Genomic DNA, 13256 nt, shown 5'->3' with positions numbered 1-13256 from the left:
TTATATTCTTATAAGATAAAGGACTAGATATGTCTCTAATCATATTCTTATAAGATAAAGGGACTAGATATGTCTCTAATCATATTCTTATAAGATAAAGGACCAGATATGTCTCTAATTATATTCTTATAAGATAAAGGACTAGATATGTCTCTAATTATATTCTTATAAGATAAAGGACTAGATATGTCTCTAATTATATTCTTATAAGATAAAGGACTAGATATGTCTCTAATTATATTCTTATAAGAAAAGGACTAGATATGTCTCTAATTATATTCTTATAAGATAAAGGACTAGATATGTCTCTAATTATATTCTTATAAGATAAAGGACTAGATATGTCTCTAATTATATTCTTATAAGATAAAGGACTAGATATGTCTCTAATCATATTCTTATAAGATAAAGGACTAGATATGTCTCTAATTATATTCTTATAAGATAAAGGACTAGATATGTCTCTAATTATATTCTTATAAGATAAAGGGACTAGATATGTCTCTAATTATATTCTTATAAGATAAAGGACTAGATATGTCTCTAATTATATTCTTATAAGATAAAGGACTAGATATGTCTCTAATCATATTCTTATAAGATAAAGGACTAGATATGTCTCTAATTATATTCTTATAAGATAAAGGACTAGATATGTCTCTAATTATATTCTTATAAGATAAAGGACTAGATATGTCTCTAATTATATTCTTATAAGATAAAGGACTAGATATGTCTCTAATTATATTCTTATAAGATAAAGGGACTAGATATGTCTCTAATTATATTCTTATAAGATAAAGGACTAGATATGTCTCTAATTATATTCTTATAAGATAAAGGACTAGATATGTCTCTAATCATATTCTTATAATATAAAGGACTAGATATGTCTCTAATTATATTCTTATAAGATAAAGGGACTAGATATGTCTCTAATTATATTCTTATAAGATAAAGGACTAGATATGTCTCTAATTATATTCTTATAAGATAAAGGACTAGATATGTCTCTAATTATATTCTTATAAGATAAAGGACTAGATATGTCTCTAATTATATTCTTATAAGATAAAGGACTAGATATGTCTCTAATTATCTTCTTATAAGATAAAGGACTAGATATGTCTCTAATTATATTCTTATAAGATAAAGGACTAGATATGTCTAATTATATTCTTATAAGATAAAGGACTAGATATGTCTCTAATTATATTCTTATAAGATAAAGGACTAGATATGTCTCTAATTATATTCTTATAAGATAAAGGACTAGATATGTCTCTAATCATATTCTTATAAGATAAAGGACTATATATGTCTCTAATTATATTCTTATAAGATAAAGGACTAGATATGTCTCTAATTATATTCTTATAAGATAAAGAACTAGATATGTCTCTAATTATATTCTTATAAGATAAAAGGACTAGATAAGTCTCTAATTATATTCTTATAAGATAAAGGACTAGATATGTCTCTAATTATATTCTTATAAGATAAAAGGACTAGATAAGTCTCTAATTATATTCTTATAAGATAAAGGACTAGATATGTCTCTAATTATATTCTTATAAGAAAAAGGACTAGATATGTCTCTAATTATATTCTTATAAGATAAAGGACTAGATATGTCTCTAATTATATTCTTATAAGATAAAGGACTAGATATGTCTCTAATTATATTCTTAAAATATTTATAAACATTCTCTTATAAGAAACTAATCAAATATGTTACTATGAATGTGTATTATTCCACCCATAATCCCCATGTAGAAAATATATTCCAAGACGATGATAATCTCATTTTTCCTAATTTATATATATTTCACTATGATTCCATTATAAAACTGTATACATGTCAGCAAGGAAATGGTTAATCATTTGCAATTAATTTTTTCAACATAGTATCAAGAACTAAAGAAAAGAACAAACTGTGATTCACCCTGACTGTAAACAGTGACCTCTAGTGGTGGTGATGAGAAGTGCAGCCAATCATCCCAATATGCTGGTTAGTACGTCTCCCATATGCTCCCTACACACCCGACCACGAATGGTTAATAGTACATCCGGCCCTGGTGATAACACATTGTAACAAAACATCTGCACTGAAACTCACCTCAGCTCTTGTGTTACGTCGTCTATTTATAAGTTCCGCCCTTTCCAGTCACGTGATCATCTTCACAGGTCCTTCACCGTAATCTCCTCTATCCTGCTGAGCTCCGCCCCCACAAGTACTGGTCACATGATTGTGACATCATCACAGGTCCTACACCTCCTTCATCTAGAAGATACAGAGAAGATCCTGGTCCATGTGGAGGAGGTTTGTTACAGTGTGTCACTGCAGTAGTAAGGAGATTACATGAGGAGGAGGTTTGTTACAGTGTATCACCCCAGTAGTAAGGAGATTACATGAGGAGGAGGTTTGTTACAGTGTGTCCCCTCAGTAGTAAGGAGATTACATGAGGAGGGGGTTTGTTACAGTGTGTCACCCCAGTAGTAAGGAGATTACATGAGGAGGAGGTTTGTTACAGTGTGTCACCCCAGTAGTAAGGAGATTACATGAGGAGGAGGTTTGTTACAGTGTGTCACCCCAGTAGTATGGAGATTACATGAGGAGGAGGTTTGTTACAGTGTGTCACCCCAGTAGTAAGGAGAATACATGAGGAGGAGGTTTGTTACAGTGTGTCACCCCAGTAGTATGGAGATTACATGAGGAGGAGGATTGTTACAGTGTCACTCCAGTAGTAAGGAGATTACATGAGGAGGGGGTTTGTTACACTGTGTCACCCCTGTAGTAAGGAGATTACATGAGGAGGAGGTTTGTTACAGTGTCACCCCAGTAGTAAGGAGATTACATGAGGAGGAGGTTTGTTATAGTGTGTCACCCCAGTAGTAAGGAGATTACATGAGGAGGAGGAGGTTTGTTACAGTGTCTCACCACAGTAGTAAAAAGATTACATGAGGAGGGGGTTTGTTACAGTGTGTCACCCAGTAGTAATGAGATTACATGAGGACAAGTTTTGTTACAGTGTGTCACCCCAGTAGTAAGGAGATTACATGAGGAGGAGGTTTGTTACAGTGTGTCACCCCAGTAGTAAGGAGATTACATTAGGAGGAGGGTTGTTACAGTGTGTCACCCCAGTAGTATGGAGATTACATGAGGAGGAGGTTTGTTACAGTGTGTCACCCCAGTAGTAAGGAGAATACATGAGGAGGAGGTTTGTTACAGTGTGTCACCCCAGTAGTATGGAGATTACATGAGGAGGAGGTTTGTTACAGTGTGTCACCCCAGTAGTAAGGAGATTACATGAGGAGGAGGTTTGTTACAGTGTCACTCCAGTAGTAAGGAGATTACATGAGGAGGGGGTTTGTTACAGTGTCACCCCTGTAGTAAGGAGATTACATGAGGAGGAGGTTTGTTACAGTGTCACCCCAGTAGTAAGGAGATTACATGAGGAGGAGGTTTGTTATAGTGTGTCACCCCAGTAGTAAGGAGATTACATGAGGAGGAGGTTTGTTACAGTGTGTCACCTCAGTAGTAAGGAGATTACATGAGGAGGGGGTTTGTTACAGTGTGTCACCCCAGTAGTAAGGAGATTACATGAGGAGGAGGTTTGTTACAGTGTGTCACCCCAGTAGTAAGGAGATTACATGAGGAGGAGGTTTGTTACAGTGTGTCACCCCAGTAGTATGGAGATTACATGAGGAGGAGGTTTGTTACAGTGTGTCACCCCAGTAGTAAGGAGATTACATGAGGAGGAGGTTTGTTACAGTGTCACTCCAGTAGTAAGGAGATTACATGAGGAGGGGGTTTGTTACACTGTGTCACCCCTGTAGTAAGGAGATTACATGAGGAGGAGGTTTGTTACAGTGTCACCCCAGTAGTAAGGAGATTACATGAGGAGGAGGTTTGTTATAGTGTGTCACCTCAGTAGTAAGGAGATTACATGAGGAGGGGGTTTGTTACAGTGTGTCACCCCAGTAGTAAGGAGATTACATGAGGAGGAGGTTTGTTACAGTGTGTCACCCCAGTAGTAAGGAGATTACATGAGGAGGAGGTTTGTTACAGTGTGTCACCCCAGTAGTAAGGAGATTACATGAGGAGGAGGTTTGTTACAGTGTCACTCCAGTAGTAAGGAGATTACATGAGGAGGGGGTTTGTTACACTGTGTCACCCCTGTAGTAAGGAGATTACATGAGGAGGAGGTTTGTTACAGTGTCACCCCAGTAGTAAGGAGATTACATGAGGAGGAGGTTTGTTATAGTGTGTCACCCCAGTAGTAAGGAGATTACATGAGGAGGAGGTTTGTTACAGTGTGTCACCTCAGTAGTAAGGAGATTACATGAGGAGGAGGTTTGTTACAGTGTGTCACCCCAGTAGTAAGGAGATTACATGAGGAGGAGGTTTGTTACAGTGTGTCACCCCAGTAGTAAGGAGATTACATGAGGAGGAGGTTTGTTACAGTGTGTCACCCCAGTAGTATGGAGATTACATGAGGAGGAGGTTTGTTACAGTGTGTCACCCCAGTAGTAAGGAGAATACATGAGGAGGAGGTTTGTTACAGTGTGTCACCCCAGTAGTATGGAGATTACATGAGGAGGAGGATTGTTACAGTGTCACTCCAGTAGTAAGGAGATTACATGAGGAGGGGGTTTGTTACACTGTGTCACCCCTGTAGTAAGGAGATTACATGAGGAGGAGGTTTGTTACAGTGTCACCCCAGTAGTAAGGAGATTACATGAGGAGGAGGTTTGTTATAGTGTGTCACCCCAGTAGTAAGGAGATTACATGAGGAGGAGGAGGTTTGTTACAGTGTCTCACCACAGTAGTAAAAAGATTACATGAGGAGGGGGTTTGTTACAGTGTGTCACCCAGTAGTAATGAGATTACATGAGGACAAGTTTTGTTACAGTGTGTCACCCCAGTAGTAAGGAGATTACATTAGGAGGAGGGTTGTTACAGTGTGTCACCCAGTAGTAATGAGATTACATGAGGACAAGTTGTGTTACAGTGTGTCACCCCAGTAGTAAGGAGATTACATGAGGAGGAGGTTTGTTACAGTGTGTCACCCCAGTAGTAAGGAGATTGCATGGGGAGGAGGTTTGTTACAGTGTGTCACCCCAGTATTAAAGGGGTACTCCGGTGAAAACCTTTTTTCTTTTAAATCAACTGGTGGCAGAAAGTTAAAAATATTTGTAAATTACTTCTATTAAAAAATCTTAATCCTTCCAGTACTTATTAGCTACCGAATGCTACAGAGGAAATTCCATTCTTTTTGGAACACTGATGACATCACGAGCACAGTGCTCTCTGCTGACATCTCTGTCCATTTTAGCAACCATGCATAGCAGATGTATGCTAAGGGCAGCATGGGGGCTCAGTGGATAGCACTGCTGCCTTGCAGTGCTGGGGACTTGGGTTCAAATCCCACTAAGGATAACAATAAATAAAGTGTTATTATTATTATAACGTCAGCAGAGAGAACTGTGCTCGTGATGTCATCAGAGAGCATTCCAAAAAGAAAAGAATTTCCTCTGTAGTATTCAGCAGCTAATAAGTACAGGAAGGATTAAGATTTTTTAATAGAAGTAATTTACAAATATGTTTAACTTTCTGCCACCAGTTGATTTAAAAAACAAAAGGTTTTCACCGGAGTACCCCTTTAAGGAGATTACATGAGGAGGTTTGTTACAGTGTATCACCCCAGTATTAAGGAGATTACATGAGGAGGAGGTTTGTTACAGTGTGTCACCCCAGGAGTAAGGAGATTACATGAGGAGGTTTGTTACAGTGTGTCACCCCAGGAGTAAGGAGATTACATGAGGAGGTTTGTTACAGTGTGTCACCCCAGTATTAAGGAGATTACATGAGGAGGAGGTTTGTTACAGTGTGTCACCCCAGTAGTAAGGAGATTACATGAGGAGGTTTGTTACAGTGTGTTACCCCAGTAGTAAGGAGATTACATAAGGAGGAGGTTTGTTACAGTGTGTCCCCCCAGTAGTAAGTAGATAACATGAGGAGGAGGTTTGTTACAGTGTGTCACCCCAGTAGTAAGGAGATTACATGAGGAGGAGGTTTGTTACAGTGTGTCATCCCAGTAGTAAGGGGATTACATGAGGAGGAGGTTTGTTACAGTGTGTTACCCCAGTAGTAAGTAGATTACATGAAGAGAAGGTTTGTTACATTGTGTCACCCCAGTAGTAAGGAGATTACATGGGGAGGAGGTTTGTTACAGTGTGTCACCCCAGTAGTAAGGAGATTACATGAGGAGAATGTTTGTTACAGTGTGCAACCCCAGTAGTAAGGAGATTACATGAGGAGGAGGTTTGTTACAGTGTGTCACCCCAGTAGTAAGGAGATTACATGAGGAGGAGGTTTGTTACAGTGTGTCACCCCAGTAGTAAGGAGATTACATGAGGAGGAGGTTTGTTACATTGTGTCGCTGGTTCTGTAATTCAGGCTCCTCCTCCTCTTCAGGACTATCCCCTCCAGCTGACCCAGTTGTCTCCTCTTCTCCTGAATGATCCCCCAAGGATGGACAAGGACAGGAATGAGATGACTAAGAGAATATTACACTTCACCTTGGAGATCCTCCACCTGCTGACCGGAGAGGTGAGGTGACCCATCTACATTTCCACCATTGTTGTCCCCATCAACATTTCCACCATTGTTGTCCCCCCATCTACATTTCCACCATTGTTGTCCCCCCATCTACATTTCCACCATTGTTGTCCCCATCTACATTTCCACCATTGTTGTCCCCATCTACATTTCCACCATTGTTGTCCCCATCTACATTTCCACCATTGTTGTCCCCATCTACATTTCCACCATTGTTGTCCCCATCTACATTTCCACCATTATTGTCCCATCTACATTTCCACCATTGTTGTCCCCCATCTACATTTCCTCCATTGTTGTCCCCATCTACATTTCCACCATTGTTGTCCCCCATCTACATTTCCACCATTGTTGTCCCCCATCTACATTTCCACCATTGTTGTCCCCCATCTACATTTCCACCATTGTTGTCCCCCATCTACATTTCCAACATTGTTGTCCCCATCTACATTTCCACCATTGTTGTCCCCCATCTACATTTCCACCATTGTTGTCCCCCCATCTACATTTCCACCATTGTTGTCCCCCCATCTACATTTCCACCATTGTTGTCCCCCCCATCTACATTTCCACCATTGTTGTCCCCATCTACATTTCCACCATTGTTGTCCCTATCTACATTTCCACCATTGTTGTCCCCCATCTACATTTACACCATTGTTGTCCCCCATCTACTTTTCCCCCATTGTTGGCCCCCATCTTTGGAGCCGCTCTATGTTCTGGATGTCTCCTTATAGGTGAGGTCTCCAGAACTGACCCCAGTATTCCAGATGTGCTCACTAGAGCTCTATACAGGGGGCACAATCTCCTCTTTGTAGTGAGGGAGGAATACTGGGGTCAGTCCCCTCATTGTCTCTCTCCATACACAGGATTACACCATAATGAAGAAGACATGGGGGGAGTGTGTGGCCCCCAGCAGTCATCTCCATGAGTCAGGAGGACGGAGCAGGGCCCGGGGCCCCATCATGGGGCCTCTATCTCACTCGATGATACATGAGGAGAAGATTCTAGAACTCATCCACAGGATCACTGAGCTGCTGGCTGGAGAGGTGACCCTGCTGGGACATTATACAGTAATGGAGGGGTCTGGTGATGACTGGAGAGGTGACCCTGCTGGTACATTATACAGTAATGGAGGAGTCTGATGATGACTGGAGAGGTGACACTGCTGGGACATTATACAGTAATGGAGGGGTCTGGTGATGACTGGAGAGGTGACACTGCTGGGACATTATACAGTAATGGAGGGGTCTGGTGGTGATTAGAGAGGTGACACTGCTGGGACATTATACAGTAATGAAGGGGTCTGGTGATGACAGGAGATGTGACACTGCTGGGACATTATACAGTAATGGAGGGGTCTGGTGGTGATTAGAGAGGTGACACTGCTGGGACATTATACAGTAATGGAGGGGTCTGGTGTTTATTGGAGAGGTGACACTGCTGGGACATTATACAGTAATGGAGGGGTCTGGTGATGACTGGAGAGGTGACACTGCTGGGACATTATACAGTAATGGAGGGGTCTGGTGATGACAGGAGAGGTGACACTGCTGGGACATTATACAGTAATGGAGGGGTCTGGTGATGACTGGAGAGGTGACACTGCTGGGACATTATACAGTAATGGAGGGGTCTGGTGATGACTGGAGAGGTGACCCTGCTGGAACATTATACAGTAATGGAGGGGTCTGGTGATGATTAGAGATGTGACACTGCTGGGACATTATACAGTAATGGAGGGGTCTGGTGGTGATTAGAGAGGTGACACTGCTGGGATATTATACAGTAATGGAGGGGTCTGGTGTTTATTGGAGAGGTGACACTGCTGGGACATTATACAGTAATGGAGGGGTCTGGTGATGACAGGAGAGGTGACACTGCTGGGACATTATACAGTAATGGAGGGGTCTGGTGATGACTGGAGAGGTGACATTGCTGGGACATTATACAGTAATAGAGGGGTCTGGTGATGACTGGAGAGGTGACACTGCTGGGACATTATACAGTAATGAGGGGTCTGGTGATGACTGGAGAGGTGACATTGCTGGGACATTATACAGTAATAGAGGGGTCTGGTGATGACTGGAGAGGTGACACTGCTGGGACATTATACAGTAATGGAGGGGTCTGGTGATGACTGGAGAGGTGACATTGCTGGGACATTATACAGTAATAGAGGGGTCTGGTGATGACTGGAGAGGTGACACTGCTGGGACATTATACAGTAATGGAGGGGTCTGGTGATGACTGGAGAGGTGACACTGCTGGGACATTATACAGTAATGGAGGGGTCTGGTGATGATTAGAGAGGTGACACTGCTGGGACATTATACAGTAATGGAGGGGTCTGGTGATGACTGGAGAGGTGACACTGCTGGGACATTATACAGTAATGGAGGGGTCTGGTGATGACTGGAGAGGTGACACTGCTGGGACATTATACAGTAATGGAGGGGTCTGGTGATGATTGGAGAGGTGACACTGCTGAGACATTATACAGTAATGGAGGGATCTGGTGATGACTGGAGAGGTGACACTGCTGGGACATTATACAGTAATGGAGGGGTCTGGTGATGATTAGAGAGGTGACACTGCTGGGATATTATACAGTAATGGAGGGGTCTGGTGATGACTGTATCATTGTGTGTCAGGTTCCTATAAGGTGTCAGGATGTGGCGGTCTATTTCTCCATGGAGGAGTGGGAGTATGTAGAAGGACACAAGGATCTGTACCAGGACATAGTCATGATGGAGGATCACCGGCCCCTCACATCACAAGGTAAGAAGAGACATATATTTCACTCTCACCACCTAGTAATATACATCATGGAATAAATTCACAGTTTTTGGATTACATGATCGTGGTGTGCTGCCTTTATCCATTGCATATTTAGTAAGAACCGGAGCACCGAGGTTCAATAGGCTTGTACCCATTCCACTATTCTGGATGTGCTGCTTTTTATGGACTTTCCACCTAGTAATATAGTAATCTATCCAGCACTGATGTTTTCATTCCCTGTTTGTTCCCTACAGATGGAGTCATTGATAGAAATCCATCCGAGAGGTGTCCTTGTCCTTTGTATTTTCAGGACTGCCCAGAGGAAAATGTCCCAGAGAACCATCAGGTAGATGACCTTTTAGTCTCCCATAAAGTGATTGAACCCCTGATCCTGGCACCATAGTCCCCACCTTAATTAAAGGGGAACTCTGTTTGATCTGGGTAGGGACCCCCACGATCTCCTGCCCGGTGCCCCGCCTCTGCTCATGGAAGAATAAAGAAATATCTATGATCAAAATACCAAATCCCCAAACCAAAGTCATAATAATAAAATATCAGAACCACAATAACATATAACTAATAGACGTGTCCCCCATGACTTCTTGGGTCTCTTACCTCTTCTAAAAAACATTGGGGGGATTTACCATTGTTGTCTGTGGGGGACGCGTTTTACAGTCAATAATTTTTAGCTGTGAAAGTGCTGACGTGCGTCAGATTTATGACATGGCGCAGAACGTAAGATAAATCTGTCTGTACAATATACAGCGAGGGGAAATCACCTCAGCACAGGCCATTTTGAATGTGATATTGTTGACCCTCTGTTGACCCCTATAACTTTCTTATTTTTCGATACATGGGGCTGTATGAGGGCTCATTTTTATCCATATGATTTTTGCGCACATGTGACGTTTTCGTTACATTTTTTTTTGCCGTGACTTTTGGGATAGGATGTGACAGAAAATCTGCAATTTTATACTTTGTTTTTATGTTTACGCCGTTCACTGCTCGGGATCAGTAACATTTTACTTTAATAGATTGGACATTTCTGTCCGTGGTGATACCAAATATGTTTATATATTTAATTGTCTAACCTTTTTTTTTATTTGTAAAATGGGAAAAGAGGGTAACTTATTTATTTATTCATTCATTTATATATTTTTTGGGGGTAGGGACTTATTAAGATTTAATAAAACTCAGGGGGTGCTGGGAGTTGTAGTTGTGTACCATATAGAGACACGTTAGGGCAGCGATCCCCCAACCTATGACTCTCCAGCTGTGGCAAAACTACAACGCCCAGCATGTCCTCACAGTCAGGGCATGCTTGAGTGGTAGTTTTGTATTTTTTTTACTCTGATGGAATTGGGTAGAGGAGAATCCGTTTTGTATTCAAAGACTTGATATTCTCGGTCTAAATGACTGTATTCTATCTTTCTTGTTTTTTTATACATAACTAACTCCTGAACTTATGAACTAGAGACGATGGGCACCTTATCTTCAAGAATTCAGACACTCTTATCTTTTTTCTACCCCAGATGCGTCCTTGAAACAATGGTTCATTATATTGCAGCTTAATCTATATATCTTTGTTTCAACTTTCTTCTTACTATGCAAAAGATTTATGTTTTCCTGTGTTTATACAATGTAAAGTTTACTGCGCATGCCTAATTCGAACATCACCTATATAAAATACACTTAAGAAAAAGGCCAGACCAGTTCTGCCTTCAGCTTACAGAGACAGCTCTTGTGTCTGTGTCTTGATTTGAATGGCAGGTAGCGTTGGAAGGAAATTTGGGTGACTGCAGCCCCTTACAGGCTTTCCACGCACTATTGGGAATCCGCCGACAGAAGACGTCTCGACCATTTGGGGTCGAACCTAACAACTCCTTGATTGTAGTGTTGGAAATGTGTACGTGCAACAAATATATTATGTAGTGCAAGGCATCTAGCACTTGCCTGCGGGCTGTTTTAAGACTACAACTCCCAGCATGCCCTTACAGTGAGGACAACTCCCAGCATGCCCTTACAGTGAGGACAACTTCCAGCATGCCCTTACAGTGAAGACAACTCCCAGCATGCCCTTACAGTGAGGACAACTCCCAGCATGCCCTTACAGTGAGGACAACTCCCAGCATGCCCTTACAGTGAGGACAACTCCCAGCATGCCCTTACAGTGAGGACAACTCCCAGCATGCCCTTACAGTGAGGACAACTCCCAGCATGCCCTTACAGTGAAGACAACTCCCAGCATGCCCTTACAGTGAAGACAACTCCCAGCATGCCCTTACAGTGAGGACAACTCCCAGCATGCCCTTACAGTGAGGACAACTCCCAGCATGCCCTTACAGTGAGGACAACTCCCAGCATGCCCTTACAGTGAGGACAACTCCCAGCATGCCCTTACAGTGAGGACAACTCCCAGCATGCCCTTACAGTGAAGACATGCTGGGAGTTGTAGTTGCAACAGCTAGCGGGCGGGAGGTAGATGGGGTGGATGGCAGGGGAGCAGAGCCGGTCGGCTCAAAGGAATATAATATCACGGCGCTGTAATTTCATATTTCCCGCCCGGAGCCGTGATCAGTGCCGCAGTTTCATATTCCCGGGAGCCGTCCGGTTCCGCTCCCCGACCACCCGCCCACATCTACCACCCGCCCACTAGCTGTTGCAACTACAGCTGCCAGCATGTCATCACTGTAAGGGCATGCTGGTAATAGTAGTCTTACAATAGCTAGCGGGCAGGTGGTAAATGTGGGTGGAGAGCGGAGCTTTTTGCACAAAAAGTCGCAGTTATGACTTTTTGTGTGACTTTTTAGTAGTGATTTCTCACAATTCTGCGGTACAGTAAAAAGTTGCACTGACCTCACATGCGACAGCAAAAAAAAAAGTTTGACAAATTCCCCCTCATTGTGATGGAAAAGAAAGTAAAATAAAAGGGGGAGGGCGGGGCTTCTACTAATCTTCCCACAGGTGACTGAGCTGGAGACACCACAGCCCAGTATATAAGGGAAATACTTTTCCCGCCAATGGGCCTCCAGCCAATCAGAATGCTGTTGTTGGGCTGGAGCATCTCTGGGCAGAAGATCATGGTTACCGGGCAGAATCTGATCCTCCAATCAGAAGCAGGAATCCATCTCTCAGCAGAACAGCTGTTACCGGGCAGAATAGCTGAGGAAAACAACCTGTGGAGATAAAGGGGAAAGAAGGAAATAAGGAGGAGGGGGCGGACATGTATACTGGGGACCATGGGGCCGTGTGCACTCCAAGGTTATAATGGAATTCAGGAGCCCCTTTTATTTTATGTTTTTTTTTTGTTTGTTTTTTTTTGCTCTTTAGGGGGAAGATCTGATGGATATTAAGGTTGAAGTTAAAGTTGAACCAGAAGAGGAGACGGATTTCGGGGTCGATCAGCAGTGTAAGGAGGGGGAGACTTTTATTGGTGGAGGGTCTCCTAGATACTACTACACCCATCATCTGATCATCACATGGAATAATCTATTCATCACTGTGTGTTCCCTACAGATGGAGTCATTGATAGAAATCCACCCGAGAGGTGTCCCCGCCCTCTGTATTCCCAGGACTGTCCAGAGGGAAATGTCCCAGAAAATTGTCAGGTAGATGAGGCTGATCCTATATCTCTATAGGGGGGTCCTGCAGTCATAGATGTGGGGGTAGATTTTGGGGGTCTCTGTTGCTCCTCCTGTCTGCTGTATTGTAGTGAATTGTTCTATATGTCACATCAGGGGGGAGATCTGACTAATAATAAAGTGGAGGATGAAGAAGAGAGGATGAGGGACCATCACCCGTGTATGAGGGAAGTGAAGGAGGAAATTCCAGGAGGTGTTACCCCAGGTAT

General features: G+C 42.5%; 1 protein-coding gene across 4 annotated transcripts in view; it reads left to right on the top strand.

Moving 5' to 3' along the window:
- Window positions 1–2127: 2127 nt before the first annotated feature.
- Window positions 2128–13256, top strand: part of LOC130298147 (zinc finger protein 271-like) — a 63773-nt gene continuing 52644 nt past the window's right edge. The window contains exons 1-8 of one of the 4 annotated variants that reach the window (XM_056551053.1): window positions 2128–2323; window positions 6464–6616; window positions 7495–7674; window positions 9280–9406; window positions 9661–9752; window positions 12737–12815; window positions 12923–13014; window positions 13144–13252. In XM_056551053.1, coding sequence (XP_056407028.1) covers window positions 2246–2323; window positions 6464–6616; window positions 7495–7674; window positions 9280–9406; window positions 9661–9752; window positions 12737–12815; window positions 12923–13014; window positions 13144–13252 — 910 coding nt within the window. In that variant the 5' untranslated portion in view covers window positions 2128–2245. Of the gene's footprint in view, window positions 2324–6207; window positions 6279–6463; window positions 6617–7494; window positions 7675–9279; window positions 9407–9660; window positions 9753–12736; window positions 12816–12922; window positions 13015–13143; window positions 13253–13256 lie in introns of those variants that run through there. The other 3 variants (XM_056551050.1, XM_056551051.1, XM_056551052.1) reach the window with 3 other exon arrangements.

Source organism: Hyla sarda (assembly GCF_029499605.1).
Source record: "Hyla sarda isolate aHylSar1 chromosome 1 unlocalized genomic scaffold, aHylSar1.hap1 SUPER_1_unloc_25, whole genome shotgun sequence".
Lineage (NCBI taxonomy): Eukaryota > Metazoa > Chordata > Amphibia > Anura > Hylidae > Hyla > Hyla sarda.
The sequence above is the reverse complement of the archived record's forward strand: the minus strand, read 5'-3'. Positions and strand labels throughout refer to the sequence as shown.